This window comes from Glossina fuscipes, unplaced genomic scaffold (genome assembly GCF_014805625.2).
Source record: "Glossina fuscipes isolate IAEA_lab_2018 unplaced genomic scaffold, Yale_Gfus_2 128, whole genome shotgun sequence".
In the NCBI taxonomy this organism is placed as follows: Eukaryota; Metazoa; Arthropoda; class Insecta; order Diptera; family Glossinidae; genus Glossina; species Glossina fuscipes.
Window position 1 is genome coordinate 1649201 of NW_023998471.1, and position 17525 is coordinate 1666725.

The following is a 17525-nucleotide window of genomic DNA, read 5'->3' on the forward strand; positions in this document are numbered from 1 at the left end:
CGTTTAAAGCCAATGCATCAGGGTCGCATTATCGGATCATTTATTATCGTCAACATAGTCATAGAGCGACTGATCTCCAATAATAAATGATCCGATAATGCGACCCTGATGCATTGGCTTTAAACGATTAGTGATAGCTCCGGACTTGGCTAAAGCTACAAGGCCATTGGCAAACATTTCAGAATGTATACCCAAATCCTTGTGATTATGCAAATGTTTGAGTACACAATCTGGAAGACTCCCTATACCCATTTGCAGAGTTGCTCCATCCGCCACCAGGTTATCAGCAATAATTTTTCCAATTTGTTCCTCTTGTTCGGTTGGATTTTTAACACTATGTTTGAATAGGGGCATATCAATTTCCGTATATGCGTCTATATGCGATATATGCATTGCTGATTCTCCAAACGTACGAGGCATCTGAGGATTGATTTGAGCTATATTCAATTTATGAAAAACATTTCAAAATAGTATTTTATAGAAAGAAGACTTTCATATAATTCACCAATTATTTTGGGAGAGTGCAATAGAGCGACCCGCACAGTGTCAACACTTGTACCTAGAGAGACGAATCCGTGTTTATCCGGTGGCGAGACATGAATAAGGGCAACGTCCGGCTTTACAAGTTTATAACGAAATAGTCTCGGTACTTCATGGAGAAAGCAGGCATAATTATCACCACGTCCGTCTGCTACAGCTTGACGTACATTCGCTCCCATAAAAAATGAATGGGATCGAAAACGGTGAGCAACTTCGGGCTTACAATAGGCAAGTTCGCCTTCAGTATGCAGATGACAAACTGTTATGTCGATTAAATCATTTTTTTCTGCATGTTCTACCATGGCATCGGTTAAAACTTTGGGAGTCGCCGCAGCACCCGAAGTGAAGACAGTGTCACCTGAAATTAACATAAAACATTTTTGATAAACGTTGCTGCTTTTCATAAAGGGATCTATGAAATTTAAAAAAAAAACACTAAAAACAAAATCTACACTTCCCACTCGGTGTAGACTCGATGTCGATTTCACCTATATAATTTTTCCACTTGGTATTTTCTTCATTAATTTCCTTTACCCTTACGGGAAAACGGCTTTTTCACGGCGGAACACTTCACTGAGATTATATAGTTTTAGCACATTAACATGTCCCAATTCCTCGGGGCGTACACTCTCAATAATCATTTACAAACTTTGCAAATCTTTCATTAAAATTTGTTTAAAGAAACTTGAAAATTATTATAAAATTTTTGAAATTTTTTTTTTTTTATCTTTCCGGTAGACATAGAATAAGATATCGCTTTAAAATACACTTCGAAGATTTGGATTAATGTCAAGTGTTTTGGGCATCTTCTCTCCGTTTGCTATACCCTGCAGTATTTGTGATAAATGGTGCGGATGCAGATAACGCACAGAATTACTTGAGATGAGGACGTCCTTTAGTACAGCAGCGGCAGCGATTGCTTTAGGGGAAGTGGTATGGTCAGTTTCGCCGAATTACAAAGGTTTACTTTGTTTTTCTAATTGAATCACGTTAGTAGGCAACTTTAATTCACAATTTTTGTAAAGAGAACACAAGGACGTTAACTGAACCATACATGGTCGAACAAGAATCGCGACTAGGAGTTTAGTTAAGGAGCAAGTTTAATGCCTAATATTACTGAGGAGACGTTTTTATTATAATTATAATTTATTTACACTAAAAAATAAATTCAAGGACTAAAAAAAAAAAATGCGTTTTTTAAGTACTTTCGAAAAGTTTATAGGGACGAGTCTTCGAGTATTGGAAAGGCATTCGGCAAAGTATATGTTTAATTGTAAGATTTTGTCCACGCAATTGCAAACTGGTCGAGTAGATTTCTTAAGCGCCCATTGGTGCTTTGTATATATCGCATATGACTAAGACGAATCCTTACAAGTGTTTTAATCTTGATTCTCTCTCAAAGTTTTTTAAATATAGGGGTGCAAAAAGATTAGGATCGACAGTGCCACAGTATCGATTTTCTTTATCAATTTTCTCTTTAAATGTTTTTCTAATATACACTCAAAGTTCAAACAATTCCATTGTGGTGAAGGTGCCTTACATATCAAATCTTTTCGCGGTCTTAAATCCGTTTCAGTGCATCACAGAGACTTGAAACCAAAACAACTTTCAGTTCTTCAATTAAGATTAGTTAGGTTATAGAATAATTTTTAAATTCTTTAAGGATCTACGCAAATTGACAATGTATCAAGAATTGTAATGTTGAAATATAATCGAATCGAAATGGCGGTATCTGTCGCGTTTACTTCGCTTTGCATTTTATTACATCTACTCGTTGAGAGCACCAGTTGGAGATAATATAAGAACACAGGTAAATGAGAGGCTAAGCTTTTCAAGATTTGCAAGATCAAGGACTAAATGTCGCAGTATACTCCAAGTTTCGTATTAAACTTAGAAATAAATGCTCTTTTATTACGAGCAGATAAAAAAAAGTTGTTGGTTTTTTTTTAAATAATTATCGTTTTCGTTAATTTGCAAATAATTAGCAATATACAGTCGAATATTAGCAATAATTTACACATCCATAAGCACCGTTCACTAACTGATGCAAATCAATTTGACGCGCAAATATTTACGGGCGGCTAAAAGCAATTATGGCACACTGCAAATCATTTTATGGCTAATTTTTTTTTTTTTTTCAATCGTTTAAGCATTACCTCAAAGGATTCAGAAAGTTTGTGCTCTATCTGTGAACCAATGTGAACTATTACATGCAAATAGATTTATTCTTTGTAGGGTTCTATACATGTATTTTTATACCCACCACTGCTGTAAGATGGGCGTATACTCATTTTGTTTTTTTTTCCAAAATATATGCAACACCCAAAAAGCAACTTTCAGAGACTCTAGAAAGTATATATATTCTTGATCAGCATGAAATCTTGATTTGACTTGATTTAGCCATGTCCGTCGATCTGTGTGGTGCGTGCTGTTGGCACTCTCCTGGTCGCAAAAATGATATCGACTTCAAATTTGGTAGAAACATTGGAAGTTTCTGTAAGCAGATTGTTATTGAAAACGGGCCAAAGTGGTCACAGCAGAAGCGCGCAGTGGAGCGTAGATTGAACGCAATCCGGTTTTTTTTTTATTAAAGTTTTGGATTTTTGCTCCTTATTCGGAAATTATTAAAGTTAGAAGGCTGAAACTTTTCAGATTTTCTTTACGGGGCACCTTACTCTCTAGGTCCAAAAATGGAATCTAGCGGCCGTGTCAACACAAAGTTACGAGTGATTAAATTTTCTTCTTTTCACTTTTTTGAGGTTTAATGCTCATTTATCATAAGGCAAACAGAACTGAATGTTTAAAACTATTTTGTAAACTTCTCAAGTAAAAATGTATTATCTGCCTAAAAATGAGTTAACTTGAAAATAAATATATTAGACAACGCGATTAATTTTTTTTTAATAATACTACCGATGACATGGGTGCCAAATAAAAGAATTTGGAGAGTGGAATGCGAAAAACATTGGGGTGGGTATGCGTTCTCTGCCGAACATAACTTTCCTACTTGTTTTCCGTTCGTCAGGAGCTATAGGTAAATGGAACACTTCCAAATACTGCTTTACGGGTACTACAGATTCTCTCTTTGACAAAAGTCATTTCGATTTTTTGGAGGAGACGCAGAAACTTTCTGATAACCTGCCTCTCGAAGTACATCGGATAACAGGGCATTGCTAAACCGAATTTTTGCATCTAATTGATCTAAAAGATATGAGCGGTATTCCTCTGTAACGTTTGTGCCACTTTTTAAAGTGTGACAACAATATTCCTTTCAGTTGTCAAAAATATTATGTTGGAGACTTACTTCATGATCTTGGCGACTTGGATTGTTCTCGAATTGAACATCTAAGCTCAGTTCCCTTTGCGACATATTTGGCAGTGGCAATTTATCATTACTATCGTAACAAGCACTAATTCCAAACCAAAAACAAGTAAAAACAGTGTAGTTAACCGCGGCCTAGCATTACCTTGTACATGCCACCCTACAACTCTGCTGTTATATATGTAACGACCATTTTACGAGATTAGGCGTTATATGGGAAGCAGTCGAACACGTGGTCTGATCCGAATCATTTCCAGTTGCATTCGTCATATGTCAAAAATTGTATGCTGCAGATTGAACCCTTGGGAAAACAGACAAGAAAGCAGACTGAAAAGTTGGACCCATCTCAAGTTCTTTTGCGTTCTGCGTACATCGGCGCAAATTGAATATAACCTTGTACCGCAAATGATGGAAGGTATAAACATTACAAACTTACAAGCACACACTTACACGCACAACCGTTCGTTACGGTTTCATGTACTGGCACAAGTGAAATTTCTCAAGCATGACCGATCGCGACTGTAAAAGATCGGCACTAGTGTCTGCATTTAGGAAGAATCTCGGTAATTTATCGCATATTCAAGATTCGTTACAAGATAAATATCTTTTTTTTTTAAATAATTACTTTCTTAATGCATACATATTTATTTTTAGGCATTAAACTTTGATTTTCTTTAATAATCAACATAAAAACGTTAATTTATCAACAAACACTTTATTTCTGGTCTTCTTTTCGACGATAAGAACGCTAATTGAAGATTGCGAAATGATTATAATACATGTCATGCCAGCGCGTTCTAAATGCGCATATCATTAATTTCGTAAATTATTATATTTACAGGGTATTGTATGCTATATATAACAGAGGTGGGCAGAAATTACATGACCTGAAGTTCCATACGTAATTCCTATTCACTTCAAAAAACTTAAGTTCTTCGCTGAAAGAAAACTGAGACCACGTTTTATTTACTTTCACCATTGAAGGTATTTAGGCATACCCCCCTGTTCCCCTATGTAATATCGGCAGTACGTAGAACTTTTTCGTTTACTATATATCAATCTAAAAGATATAATTAAAGCAAGTAAGAACATGATAGTCGGTTGAGGTCGATCATTAAATACCTTCTTCTTGAATTTTTCTTCTTTTTTCCTTATAGAATAATAAAGATTGTACCTTCCTTCACTAGGAGCCTATATAGGGACGGGTGGTTTATAGCGCGAAATGACGTAGTTCAAATTTACAAGATTTAATTTTCTTGTCAGCTCTAGTTTGGTAAAATAATTGCCCAACTATGGTGGCCTTAGTTGTTTTCAATATAGGCAGTACTCACCTAAGGTACTGGTTAAGTAATTGCAAACGTCCTTTGTAAATGCACTTTAACAAAGAAACCGCCTTTGCCACTCATCATTAGGGAATTGGATAGACGTGACCACACCCAAACAGATTCACTAATCATTAGGGAATGGGATAGCCATACACAGATTTCTACACGTATGCTTGTGCTTGAACCAATATCTTACATGCATTATTTAAAAAAAAGGGCGTATAGCCGTCTCATTGTACCATTCATAACAGAAGACATTCGTGCATTTTTCATTGGAGTAAACATGTATCCCCCACATCCATCCCACCCGTTGCGTAAGGGAAACCAACAATTGCAAAATTTGTGATGGAAGTCTGAAATTCACTTCAAATATTGATGATGGACTTCCGTAGATTAAAATAAAATGCGGCCGTAATGCACACTCGATCTGTTGCAAACATTTAGAAACAGTGATGTAAAATAAAAATGTAAATATTGTTCTGAGCAATCATAATTTACAAAATACTTCAAGACTTGTCCCAATACATTCATATTCATAGTATATATAATCGTAATTAAAGTTGAAGACTACTCTTGATTATATCTTCTTGGGGTGTAAAGAAATTAACGTGACTTACTTCGATCAATCAACAGAGATTACATTTACGCTTTCCACATAAAAAGGCTTTCTTTCATTTCATTACAGCTTATCAGAGATTTATTTATTGACTCATTCACTCAGTACATCTCGTAACTTTTTAAAGGCAAAACCGACATATAAGACACATTTGTTTACTTATTATTAATTAAGTCTTATAAAACGCGTCTCAGATAAATTAAAGTTGCTGGAAGTGTGCAGTATTTCGAATAGTGGAAGAAATTTACGCTTCAAGAAATACTCAATAAAATAATTTATTTATTTACTATGAAATTCGCGCTCTTTTGCACGAGATTGTAGCATATAAAGAACTAGTTTTTAGTGGAAAGAAAAACAAAAAATAAATCGCTTACATGTACTTTGAACATTTAGTGCAGAGGTTCCAAAATCAGAGCAAAATAAAGAACCATATTTTTAAAGCCATCAACAATCTATGCAATTATGTTAGTTAGCATTACTCTGAAGAGTTCATAATTTGCTGAATCAAATTAGGTTTCTCCATCTATCATCTATCATCCATCTATCTTCACCCCTCCCTCCTCCTTTCACACCCCCACGGATTTCTTACTATCGTAGAAAATTGTAAAAATTTGAAAAATGTAAAAAAAAAACGCTCCCGGAAACTCTGACGGAAAAAGGAAAACAAAGAAAATCGATTACTAGTCTTAGTGGATGGTAAAGACAGCTCGGATTGTCCCCTCAATTGCCAAGTTCTCAATTAGCGAAAAGCTGATGTTCGTTCAAGATTTGCTTCTTAGATATCAGATTTTCAGACTCTCCTTCCTTCGTCCCCGTGCATATAAATAATGCTATAATTACATGAATTCATGAATTGGCAGTGCTGGATCCCTTGTAATACCTGCCTTACAGGGTATACTTTAGGAACGTGAGTATGTTTAATTAGTTCATTTTAAAGAGGTCTCTTGGATGTCAAGTGTACAACAACTGTAAGTTTATTTTCTTTATATTAGGCTTTGAAAGCTTGATGCTTTTCGGAATAACGGATTGTGTGTTGCCCTTACCTGTAATCGTTCGAAAAGTAAATCGTGTACGCGCGCATGTATGCAATAAACAGTTTCATGTCATATTTTGCATTGGTATAAGTGAATTTTTTAGCAGCTAACATATTAAAATTGAGAACACAGTAGACAATGAGGAGGTGTGCATGTATTGAATTAATAAACAATTTCGTATGCACACGCATCTACACATTCTGCGTTGGTTTGATTCAACATTAAATTTAATTTTTATATGTAAGGAAGAAGAAGAAGAATGAAAAAAAAAGAGAAGAAAATAAGTTTTTTTTCATTTATTCTTTAAAACTCAGACTGTAGAACGCAGACTACGCAAAGAGCGTATAATTAAAAATTGTCATATAATTCCCAGTTTCATTTTACACGATATTGCATGAAATGAATGAAAGGAAACTATCACCTCTCGTCACCAACTATTGAAGCAGAAAAGACGTGAATTAGCATCCAGTCACATAAAGGCATTAATTTCATTTTTACACGGTATATATACTTTCCTTTTTTAAGCAAGAATAACATACGCTTAAAAAAAAGCTCCGTGCGAACATACGGGCAATTATTAGTGAAAGCATTAAGTTTGCTCTTTTGTATACTCTGCCCTAGACAAAAGGGGAAAACTATAAAAATAAATGGCTTCACTTCCAATTTCCATTCAACAATTTTTCAAATTTGCTTAGGCGAATTAAATCGTGTAAAAAAGGGAAGTACATTTTTCTGATTTCTATTAAATAAGTCACGGATAAATACGGTATAGTGCGAAATCAATGCACACCCAATTTCAATAAAATATCTCAAAAATTGTGGTCTGTAGGTTGAACACCAGAAAACAAGATGGTCAGACAGACAGACAGATAAACAGGTTTAGATGGGTACAATAAAGGTTGGATCTATTTAAAGTCCTTCTAGATGTTGCATACAATTGCACAAACTTGATTTACCTTTGTACTACAGGTGGTGTGGGGTATAAAAAATATTATTTTTCGCAAACTGCTGCGCTTTAACTTTGCTATTAAAAAGCCTAATAAACATTTTCAAACTCATTTTAAGACCTATATTTTCATATTTAAAATTTTTCTTTACTTTTTTTGTATATAACTTTAGAAAAGCTAGCGCATTTTTACTGCACGCAAGGTGAGCATATCAAACATATCTACTCTACTCGAGATATATTACATTTGGCAAGTATTCATGACCTACAAGCTACCGCAAAACTGCTGAGATGAATTCCTTCCTATTCCTGATAAGTCGAATCGACTTACTTAATATCTGGGTCTTTATTATTTCTATTTCAAGTATAATTCAAAGTGCAAATCTAATGTGAAGTTTTTTTCACTCTGTTCACGTTAATTTCGAAAATGTTCTACACCTACACTAGAGATATGTCGACAAGTAGAAAAAATCGCATGTAAAAAAGCAAAAGCAATTTATATTTTTAGTCTTTCAATTAATTATAAAACTGTATATGTGTACTTATTCGTAAAAAATGAAACGCGCGATATAATCATTGCAATCGTCAACGAAAACCCTGGCTCCCTATTTCTGGGCATTAAATATTTCGATACTCTTATACCTACCACTGTAAGAAGGGCGTATACTCATTTTGTTTTTTTCCAAATTATATGTAACATCCAAAAGGAAGCTTCGGAGACCCTATAAAGTGTATATATAATTTTCAGAGTTGATTTAGCCGTGTCTGTCTGATTGTGTGGTGTGTTGATTGTTGGCACTCTCCTCGCTGCATAAATGAAGATATCGATTTCAAATTTGCAGGAAGCACTGGAAGTTTCGGAACGTAGGTTGGTATTGAAAATGGACCAAATCGGTCGGAGCGGGAGCGCGCTGTGGAGCGTAAATAACTCCGTTTTTTTTAAAAAAAGGTTTTAGAGTTTTCGAAAATTATTAAACTTAGAAGACTGAAACTTTCCACATTTTCTTTACGAGACACACTACTCTCTAGGTTCGAAAATCGAACCAATCGGTGGACTCTACACAAAGTTAATAATTGAGTTTAATCTTTTTAACTTTTTGAGGTTTTATGCTTATTTGTCGTAATATAAACAAGACGGAATGTTTAAAACTCTTTTGTACACTCCTTAGGTGAAGATATTTTATATATTATATAAAAATGGGTTAATTTTAAAATGAATATGATAAAGGCCGCCATTAATTTTTTCTTAATAATACCAGCGATATGGGTTTCAGATAAGAAGACTTCGAAAGTAGAATGCGTAAAACATATTTGTGGGTATGCGAGATTCGACCCCCGCATATAACTTTCTTACTTGTTTTCCTTTCTATTCTTCTGGTAAGAAAATTTCTCTCCAAACCCCGATGTAAAACGAAGTCAGTTTCACTTTTTCTCACATTACATTGACGTTTTGGTAAAAACGTATTTCCAAAGAGAAATGTTGTGCAAAATGCTACGAAAATTTGCATCAAATGCGTTACCCACTGTAAATCTTATCTGGTAATCCGTAGGTTAATTGTGGCTTTGCCGTTAAGTTTGTGCTTGCATTGTTCATTTAATAATACAAAACATACGTGCAAATTCTTAAATAAAACATATTATAAAAATATAAGAGGCTACGATTTGCAAGCCTGAGTCATTTCCCATTTAACAAATCAAATTAAGTTGATGTTAAAATATGAAAGCTGATAAGGGTTTCTTAATAATTGAGTAAATTGAATTGATATCACGATAGGATCCATTGAACCTATGTATATATATATATATATATATATATATATATATATATATAATTGAATTAAATTGTATACATAATCACAAATCCGCGGTGATTATCAACAATAAACAAATGGTTCAAAGCAATAAATAAAATAAATTATACGAAACGAAAACCCACTACTTATTCAAGATGAAAGAAAAGAGAAGGCGATTTCTCTTCAATTAAGAGCTATCGAATATTTATTCGATAATTCCTAATTGTTTATATAGAATTTAATAAATGTACCGTAAACAGTGTCCTTTTAAGTCATGAGGTTCAATTACTGTCGGCTTTAAAGCATATTTTTATAGATTAAACGTTTCCAATAATTCTAGTTCCGATCGAGCCAGATAAAATCGTACTTGCACGATTATATATGTTTGTCTAAAAAAAAAAAAATAAATCCACCCAAGCTTTTCTATTTTTTTTTTTATTTTAAGTCGAGCGGAAAAACTTGACTAGAGACAGCTATTTTTATACCCATACTTAATCAGCATTAAATTCTAAACCAATTTTGCCCGTTTATCCGTCTGTCTGTCTGCCTGTCTGGAAACACTATCCTGTTCGCAAAAATGAGGCTATAGCCTTCAAGTTCGGCAGAAACAGTGGAAATTCTTGCACACAGCTTCGTGTCGTTCGTCGTAATTGGAGATCATCTCTGTTTTTAAAAAGCAAAAAAAAATTTCGTTTTTTGATCTTTACTTATAAAGTACAACAGACGCAAAGACAAAAATTTGCAGGAATATTCTGTGGGTCGTCCTGCACAATATATACAAAAAAAGAAGAAAAAAAAGAAAAATCGGTCACGCCCACAAAAATTTGTAAGTGTTTTTCTTCACCTTTTTGATTTTTCAGCTTACTGCTGATAAGATAAACCGGATAGAATACTGAAAATTATTCCTTACATTGCTGATCTGAAGACACATTTAAGAAGTGTGTTAATTCTAAAATAAATATGATGGACCCCACAACATGCAAGATTCGTTTTTTCTGCTTTGAATTGAGTATCGAATAAAAGGACTTGGAGTGAGTTTTTTTCCAAATTATATGTCGCGAGGCGTTCCGACCTCTCACATGGATTTCAAGTAAAACGACTTGGACACTATAGTACGACAAACTAAGTCTGAGTATTCGAGATTAAATATCACGGACGCCACGAATTGGTGGATTAATGTTTCTTTCACAATTCCGTCAATATGGATATCAAGTAAAAAGAATTGAACATGGAGTACGACAAACTAAATGTGTGTATTTTAAATAAAATATCGCATACGCGGCGGCGAATATTACCTTCTTACTTGTAGCAATCGCTAAGTTCCCTTAACGATAGTCGAACTGTTCCATGCGATACAGGTTCGGTAAGTATTGAAACAGACGTCTAAACTCAATCTAGCATCTATAAGTTGAAAAACTTTTTGAGAAAGATTCACGCAAAAGCGTTATTGAATTCATAACTCTCATTTTGTTTAATATTAATTACAATGTACGAGCCTCATTATACACGTTTATTGTACTGTTTTTATTGGAAGACAATGAGGTTTGTTAGTTCTTAATGATTGTGTACATTGGCTTATTATTATTATCTTTATGAACTGCAAATAATATTGTATGCGCTAAAATTGCTTCGGATAACTTCTTCTTCATCATTTTTAATTTCTGCGCTGGCTTAAATAAGAAGGGACATTTTCGTCTTACTGTATACATACATAATTTTAGTTGTTAACTTATGTTTTTTTTGTATGTGCATATTCAGCAAAGCAAAGCGTAGCCAAGCAATATGTACCCGAATCAACGAAGTTTACAACGTATTTGTTGTTGTTGTCTTCTGTTTAACAAACAGTAAAGGCGCAACTAACTGCAGTCCTCTGAATAAAATTAATTTATACTTATTCATACGATATTTATCAAAATTAATTTCTTTCTTCTTTTCACTTATGTTGTTTTTTTTCATTTTTATTAAATCACTTAAGAAAATTACTTAAATGAAGATGATCGATGAACGCAGTTAATATAAAATATGCAAATGCGCATATATATATATATATTTTATATGCAATTTAGGTAATAAAAAGGCCGGTGAACTAAGCACTTTTTTGTTTGGACTGCATCTTCTTACATAATACGTCGATAATGTTTGTTTAAACATTTGGAGACTTGGGGTTTTCGTTTGTTTCTTCTTTCTTTTTTTTTTTGTTGTTCATGCTTCAGATTTTCTTGAAATTTTTGGTAACTTACCAGATTTAATGCAGGCAACCGCCTCAACGGGGGCAAGACAAGGAGGATCATTGTCGACAGGGTTCGTTATTTCATTAGAATATGTAAAATAATTATTAACGCCACCAAAACGTATCAATCTATGATGTTGACCAGCGGAAAATTTCAATATACGATTTAATAAAGAAGCCATATTTTGCATTTTGCTTAAGTTTTTTTATTTTCTTTTTGTTTTCCTCTTTTTTTCTTTTTTTTTTTATATTCTTTTTAACAACTTTATAAAAATAAACGCAATTTCATGTATTTAATCTAGTTCACACTGTAAAAAATTTTGTCGGAAAGGTTAGTCCGCAACCCTCTCTCTACTAAACAGCCAAATATTCATCTGATTCCACGATTCTTAATGCAATGAGTTGCGCCCGAACAAATTTGACTTTTGTTTTTGTTTTTGAATTTTGTTTTAATACCAGTAATGTCAATGTTAGTTTATCCATATTGTGTTTAAATCGTTTTTCCATTCTTGTTTGTGTGCTTTCATCCTATGTACAAGGAGTTCTGGCACAGGTTCGATTCTCATTCCTAACACTAACAAGAAACATTAGATAGATAAAAATATTATATTCGGTTATAGTTAATTTTTAGATATCCGTCATGGTTTTAATTAAGCGGATATTTGGCTGAAATCAGCCCTATCTTCTACTTGCTGTGTCAAACAAAGAACATAGGGGATTCCATATCTTCTAAGGCTGACGTGCAGGCAACTTAGACATCACGATAAGTTATAAAAAGAGAGAGAGAATGGAGAGAGGAAGTAATAATTGTGAATGTTCGACTAGAACGTTGAGACATGACATATGGCGCGAAATACATCTTCTTCTAGGTTGTTCCACGGGCGGGTAATATGACGAGTCGCGGTAATGTATTATGCGATATGTAGGTAACTCCACGACGAATGCGTGGAAACGCTGAGAAAGCTATGTCGCCCCATCAAGGGACTTCGATCTAATGCAAATCGAAGTGCGTGCTCTACTTTCTCTCTATATATTAGGTGCTTGCAACAACTTTGATCAGCGATTTCTTCAGAAAGGAATAGGAAATGCCAGCGTACGTAACGGTTGAATTCGATGGTTTAGATCTTCCTTTATGTAAAGTAACAGGTTTCCATTTAATACTATTGATTTATTCATTGTACGCCAAATCTAATAGTGTAGATCTTAAAATTCTATTTCTTCTAAATTCATTACCTTTGGTGTTTACTTGAGGAAAGCTGCTGGCGAAGCTTACCAAACACGTTCAGAGGCTTGTGGTAATGGTGCTCTAGTCAATTGTGGTTTCGGGTTCAACCGTTTAAAAGTGACGACACAAATTGACTAAAAAGTCCAATTTTTTGGCCACTTGTTGTAAGAGTTGTCCAGGATACACTATTGCTGGCTGAAAGGGAGTTCGGCCACGCCCAACGCACTCTCAGACATGGTGCCATTTTACCATTTGTTCAGATCGATGCACAATGACTTGGCTGGCACGAGGGTCCGCAAAGTTGAAGAAGTGTGAAAATTGGTCGATGGATGGGTCGCCGCCAAAGCAATATAAATTCTTTCGACATGATATCGCCAAATGATGGAAAATATTTTATTTTATAAATGCCTTTTTCAAGTGAAAGAGTGATCGGAATTTTTCCAACCACTAATAAAAAATTGCCTTCATTATTATTCTTCTATTCCAAGAGTTTAAGTTGAATAGGCAAATAGCCAAACTTTAGAAAGACTATTTTCGTTTTTGTTATGAATAATATTATTGACATCATTGTTACAAACGAAACTCGTAGTTTACCTACATGCTTAAAGAAAAGTTGCGAATAATTCGCAAAATGTACGATGTAAAAATGGGACTGAAAAAATAATCGCGAACTATCGTATAACACTCAATAAATATTTAAAGATAAATACAATTAACCTCCAGTATTAAATACTAATTATTAACTTTTAACAATTAAATACTAATTATTAACAATTGCATATTTGTTTTGTATGGATTTACCTAAAATAACAGCCCTGTGCTCTAGAGTTTATTGTTAATGAAAATGGGGGACTTTTGCCGACGGCTTTGCAAATTAGCATAGACTATTATGTTCTGTCTGTTCTTTCTACATAGAGTATTACGTTTTTTTCTGTAAATAGCATAGAGTATTACGTTCTTTCTGTAAATTAGCATAGAGTATTACGTTTGTTCTGTAAATAGCAGAAAATTTAGCTACTGTTTTGTTTAATTTGATAATTTAAAAAAATTATGGCGGTCTACTTTTAGGCTAACTTGTAAAATTAAATAAGTAAAAGTAAATAATAAATAATTTAGTTCGCGTATTTTTCGTTTTTCACAAGAGAAAAACGATTTTTACAGAAAGACTACTTAGCCAATTTTGACAATTTATCAATATGGCATGAAAAATTGACGACTTTGCATTTAAAAATCTGTGCTTTGCCGACGGCTTTCTGCTTTGGTAAAGTTGGGTATTTGGTCTGTTATTTAACAGAATTGAACCCCTTTTGTCGGTAAAGTTAGGCATTTAACATAGCTGATTGGCGTTGCCATTTAAGTTGTTAAGTTGGGCTTTTAACCATTTACTTATTATAAGCGAATCTGTGCTTTGCCTTTCAACAGGGAATTTAGGGAGGACTTTGTTTAAAAATTATCACGGTTTAGAGAATAAATTTTTTTCTCTTAAAGCTCAGGCAAAAAAAAAAACTCTACCGCACTTGAGATTTGAACCCACGACATTGAGTTGATAACTCGTAAAATTAAATAAGTTCGCGTATTTTCCAAAACACTATATATACATCTAGAGATGATGATAGAAGAGGGCATGATGGAAGAGCAAAAGCGGCCAAGTCAAGGAAAAAAAATTAACAGAATGAAGCTTCACTTTTCGTTTTCGGCTTAAGAACACCACACAAAAGTAAATCTAATAAAATCGTTTCTAATTAAAAATATTAAAAAAATTTTAAGACGCCAGCTGACGGAAATTATCAATTATCAATAATGCTATGTTTATTTTTTGATACCAATTTTCGTAAAATATATACAATTACTTCGCAGGATGGGGAAAAAGAAACAATGTGAAATCAAATAAATGATACAATAACGTTGCGCCGCCATCTCATAAATTCCAAGCCACAACTATTCCCCACATTTAAGTATTGAAACAAGTAGGTTAAGGGACAACTATAGCAATGTACATGGCTTTTTGTTATATCGTTCATCTTAATATCATCCAATTTAACCCAGAAAGAATTGCGGGGTACATTTAAGCACGCGACAATCGCCAAGAGAATATAATCGTGTGTGGAAATGTTTTGGCAATTATCGCCAAATGCGTTCCCTCAACTACATCAAATCTAGCGACAATAATATTGATGTCGCTTAGACCAAATTGCACAGATCTCCTTTTTAGAGCTGCGTTTGGAGCTGCGAAAGAAAAATATAAACTGCTGTTGGAAAATAAATTAATCATTCAAAAATTTAAAATAATTAAAAGAAAATAGAGTGTGTCTAAAATTACATTTACGAAAGGTGAAGAAAAAGGGGGGGAAAAATTAAGTAAAGGCAAGTACAACAATATCACACCTAATAACAATTCTGCATAACTCTCTATTTATTTCATTTGCGTGCGTTTTATTGTTCGCTATATGTGGTTTGCTTATACAAAATAAATAAACGTCAAATTGGCTCTCATTCCTTACAAATCAAATTTCGAATGCCATCTAATCCAGCAGATGTGCCCTTAGAGACACTTAATGCCTTGTTAAACTTAACGAGGGTAATCTTCCTTAAAGTAGAGGAGCCACACAACTCATCAAACGAAAAACAATGTTTGATATGGCCAGAAGGACCAGAAAGGTTAAAGTTCGTTAAATAGCTTAGTGAGCATTGAATCATGCGCAAAGCTGTCTCCTCTGAATATAATAACTACTTGCCGTAGATCACTAGCATAGATATATCACTTTTGACATTATTACAAAAGGTTTTCCATCCTCTTCGCTTCTCCAATCTAAATGTCTTTACATACGTCCGCATTCACACGTATTTATGCATTAGATTTTAGTAAATATGTACACGTATTGAAGTGTTAGTGCATTGACTAAGCTTTATCAGGATAAAGTGCCTAGAGAAGCGATTAGGAACATTAAAGCCTATCTCACGAAGTAATGCGGGCGAGTCAATTGTACCATCTATTAATTTGATTACGAAGGAAACCCCAAGAACAAATCTACGTTTCTCCAGTGACGGTAACGACAACAGAAGCAACCTATTTTCATAGGGTGGAAGAGGGGCAATCGGGTCCCAAGCCAAATTCTAAGCGCAAACAGCAAGAATTGCTTTTGAACAAATTCAATTGAATCTACGTACCACCTATATGAGGGAGGCCACGCAACAGAGGCATACTCAAGTTAGCGAGAGCTCAATATGCAAATTGAAGCGTAACCTATAATCAAATAGAACGCCTAAATCTGTGAACAAATCGCCGTCTTCCAACTTGTGCGAATCAATGAAATATTGAGTAATGAACGACTTCCTTCTTGAGAAAGAAAGCTTCTTACATTTATTTAAATATAGTTTCAGAAGATTCAAGAGCAAAGAGCATGCAACCAAAATATTCAAATCACTTTGAAAATGATGTGATTGCGATTTTACGGAAAAGGAAGAAAACAGTTTCACATCACCAGCATATATTAAGATCTCGCTGAATTTAATCACGGAGGGCAAATCATTGATGTATAAATTAAATAAAATGGGTCCTAAGTGGCTAAGCTACCTTGAGGTACGCCAGACGACACGGGAATTCATCCGAGGTAATGAGGTTACATAAAACCCTGAATGATCTACCATGCAGATAAGAGCTTAACCATTGCACTAAGAAGAAAGTTAAGCCAGAGGCTTGGAGTTTAAAGATAAGTAGTCTATGCCAAATCAAACGCTTTGCTAAAGTCAGTATATATGACATCAGTGCGAGAGCCACTAGAGAAAGCCTTGAAAACATGAGAAGTAAACTCTAACAGATTGGTGACCGTTGATCTTCCCTTTCGAAAGCCATGTTGGAGAGGAGAAATATACGATTTCATGGAAAAGGCTATATGCTGAGCCACAATTTTCTCGAACAGTTTAGGCAAGACACTCAACTTGGTAATGCCTCTGTAGTTCTCTACAAGTTGCCTACTACCACTTTTGTGAACAGGAATAAGGAAATAAGTCTTCCAACACAAAGGGAAAACACCTAAATTCAAGGACTTGTTAAAAATCTTTGAGATAACACCACATAGCTCGCCAGCACAAGATATAAGTACACATGAGGGGATTCCATCAGGCCCAGGCGAACAATTATATTTTAGAGAGCTCAATCCTCCAAAAAAGTCATTTTCAGATATAACAAAATTAGGAATTGAGATCAAATTAGAAATCGCATATGGATAATTTGCTGCTGTCGGAAGTATTCTGCAAAGAGATTTGAGGTTTCAAAATCATCCGAGGACTCGGAGCCATTAAAAGACACATGCGAGGGATTTATGGAGATTTTTCGTTTGGAATTAGCGAACTTAAAAAAGTATTTAGGATTAACAAACATGGAGGATTTAACAAACTGAAGGTATCTGCAATAGTATTGGCGGTTGAGGGAATTAAATTTATGCCTTGCCACTGCGTAAACGAAATAGTGGAAAGAAGAACCACTTCTCGAAA

The 17525-nt window shown here is 34.3% G+C and overlaps 1 protein-coding gene across 1 annotated transcript in view; it reads right to left on the minus strand.

The window, feature by feature from the left end:
* The window catches only part of LOC119640806 (4-hydroxybutyrate coenzyme A transferase), a 13947-nt gene extending 1756 nt beyond the window's left edge, over window positions 1-12191 (minus strand). The window contains 4 exon segments of the mRNA XM_038039045.1: window positions 1-42; window positions 45-437; window positions 506-898; window positions 11817-12191. The exon segment at window positions 1-42 is cut by the window's left edge and continues 210 nt beyond it. Of these exon segments, the coding sequence (XP_037894973.1) occupies window positions 1-42; window positions 45-437; window positions 506-898; window positions 11817-11997 (1009 nt within the window). The 5' untranslated portion in view covers window positions 11998-12191.
* Window positions 12192-17525: the final 5334 nt, after the last annotated feature.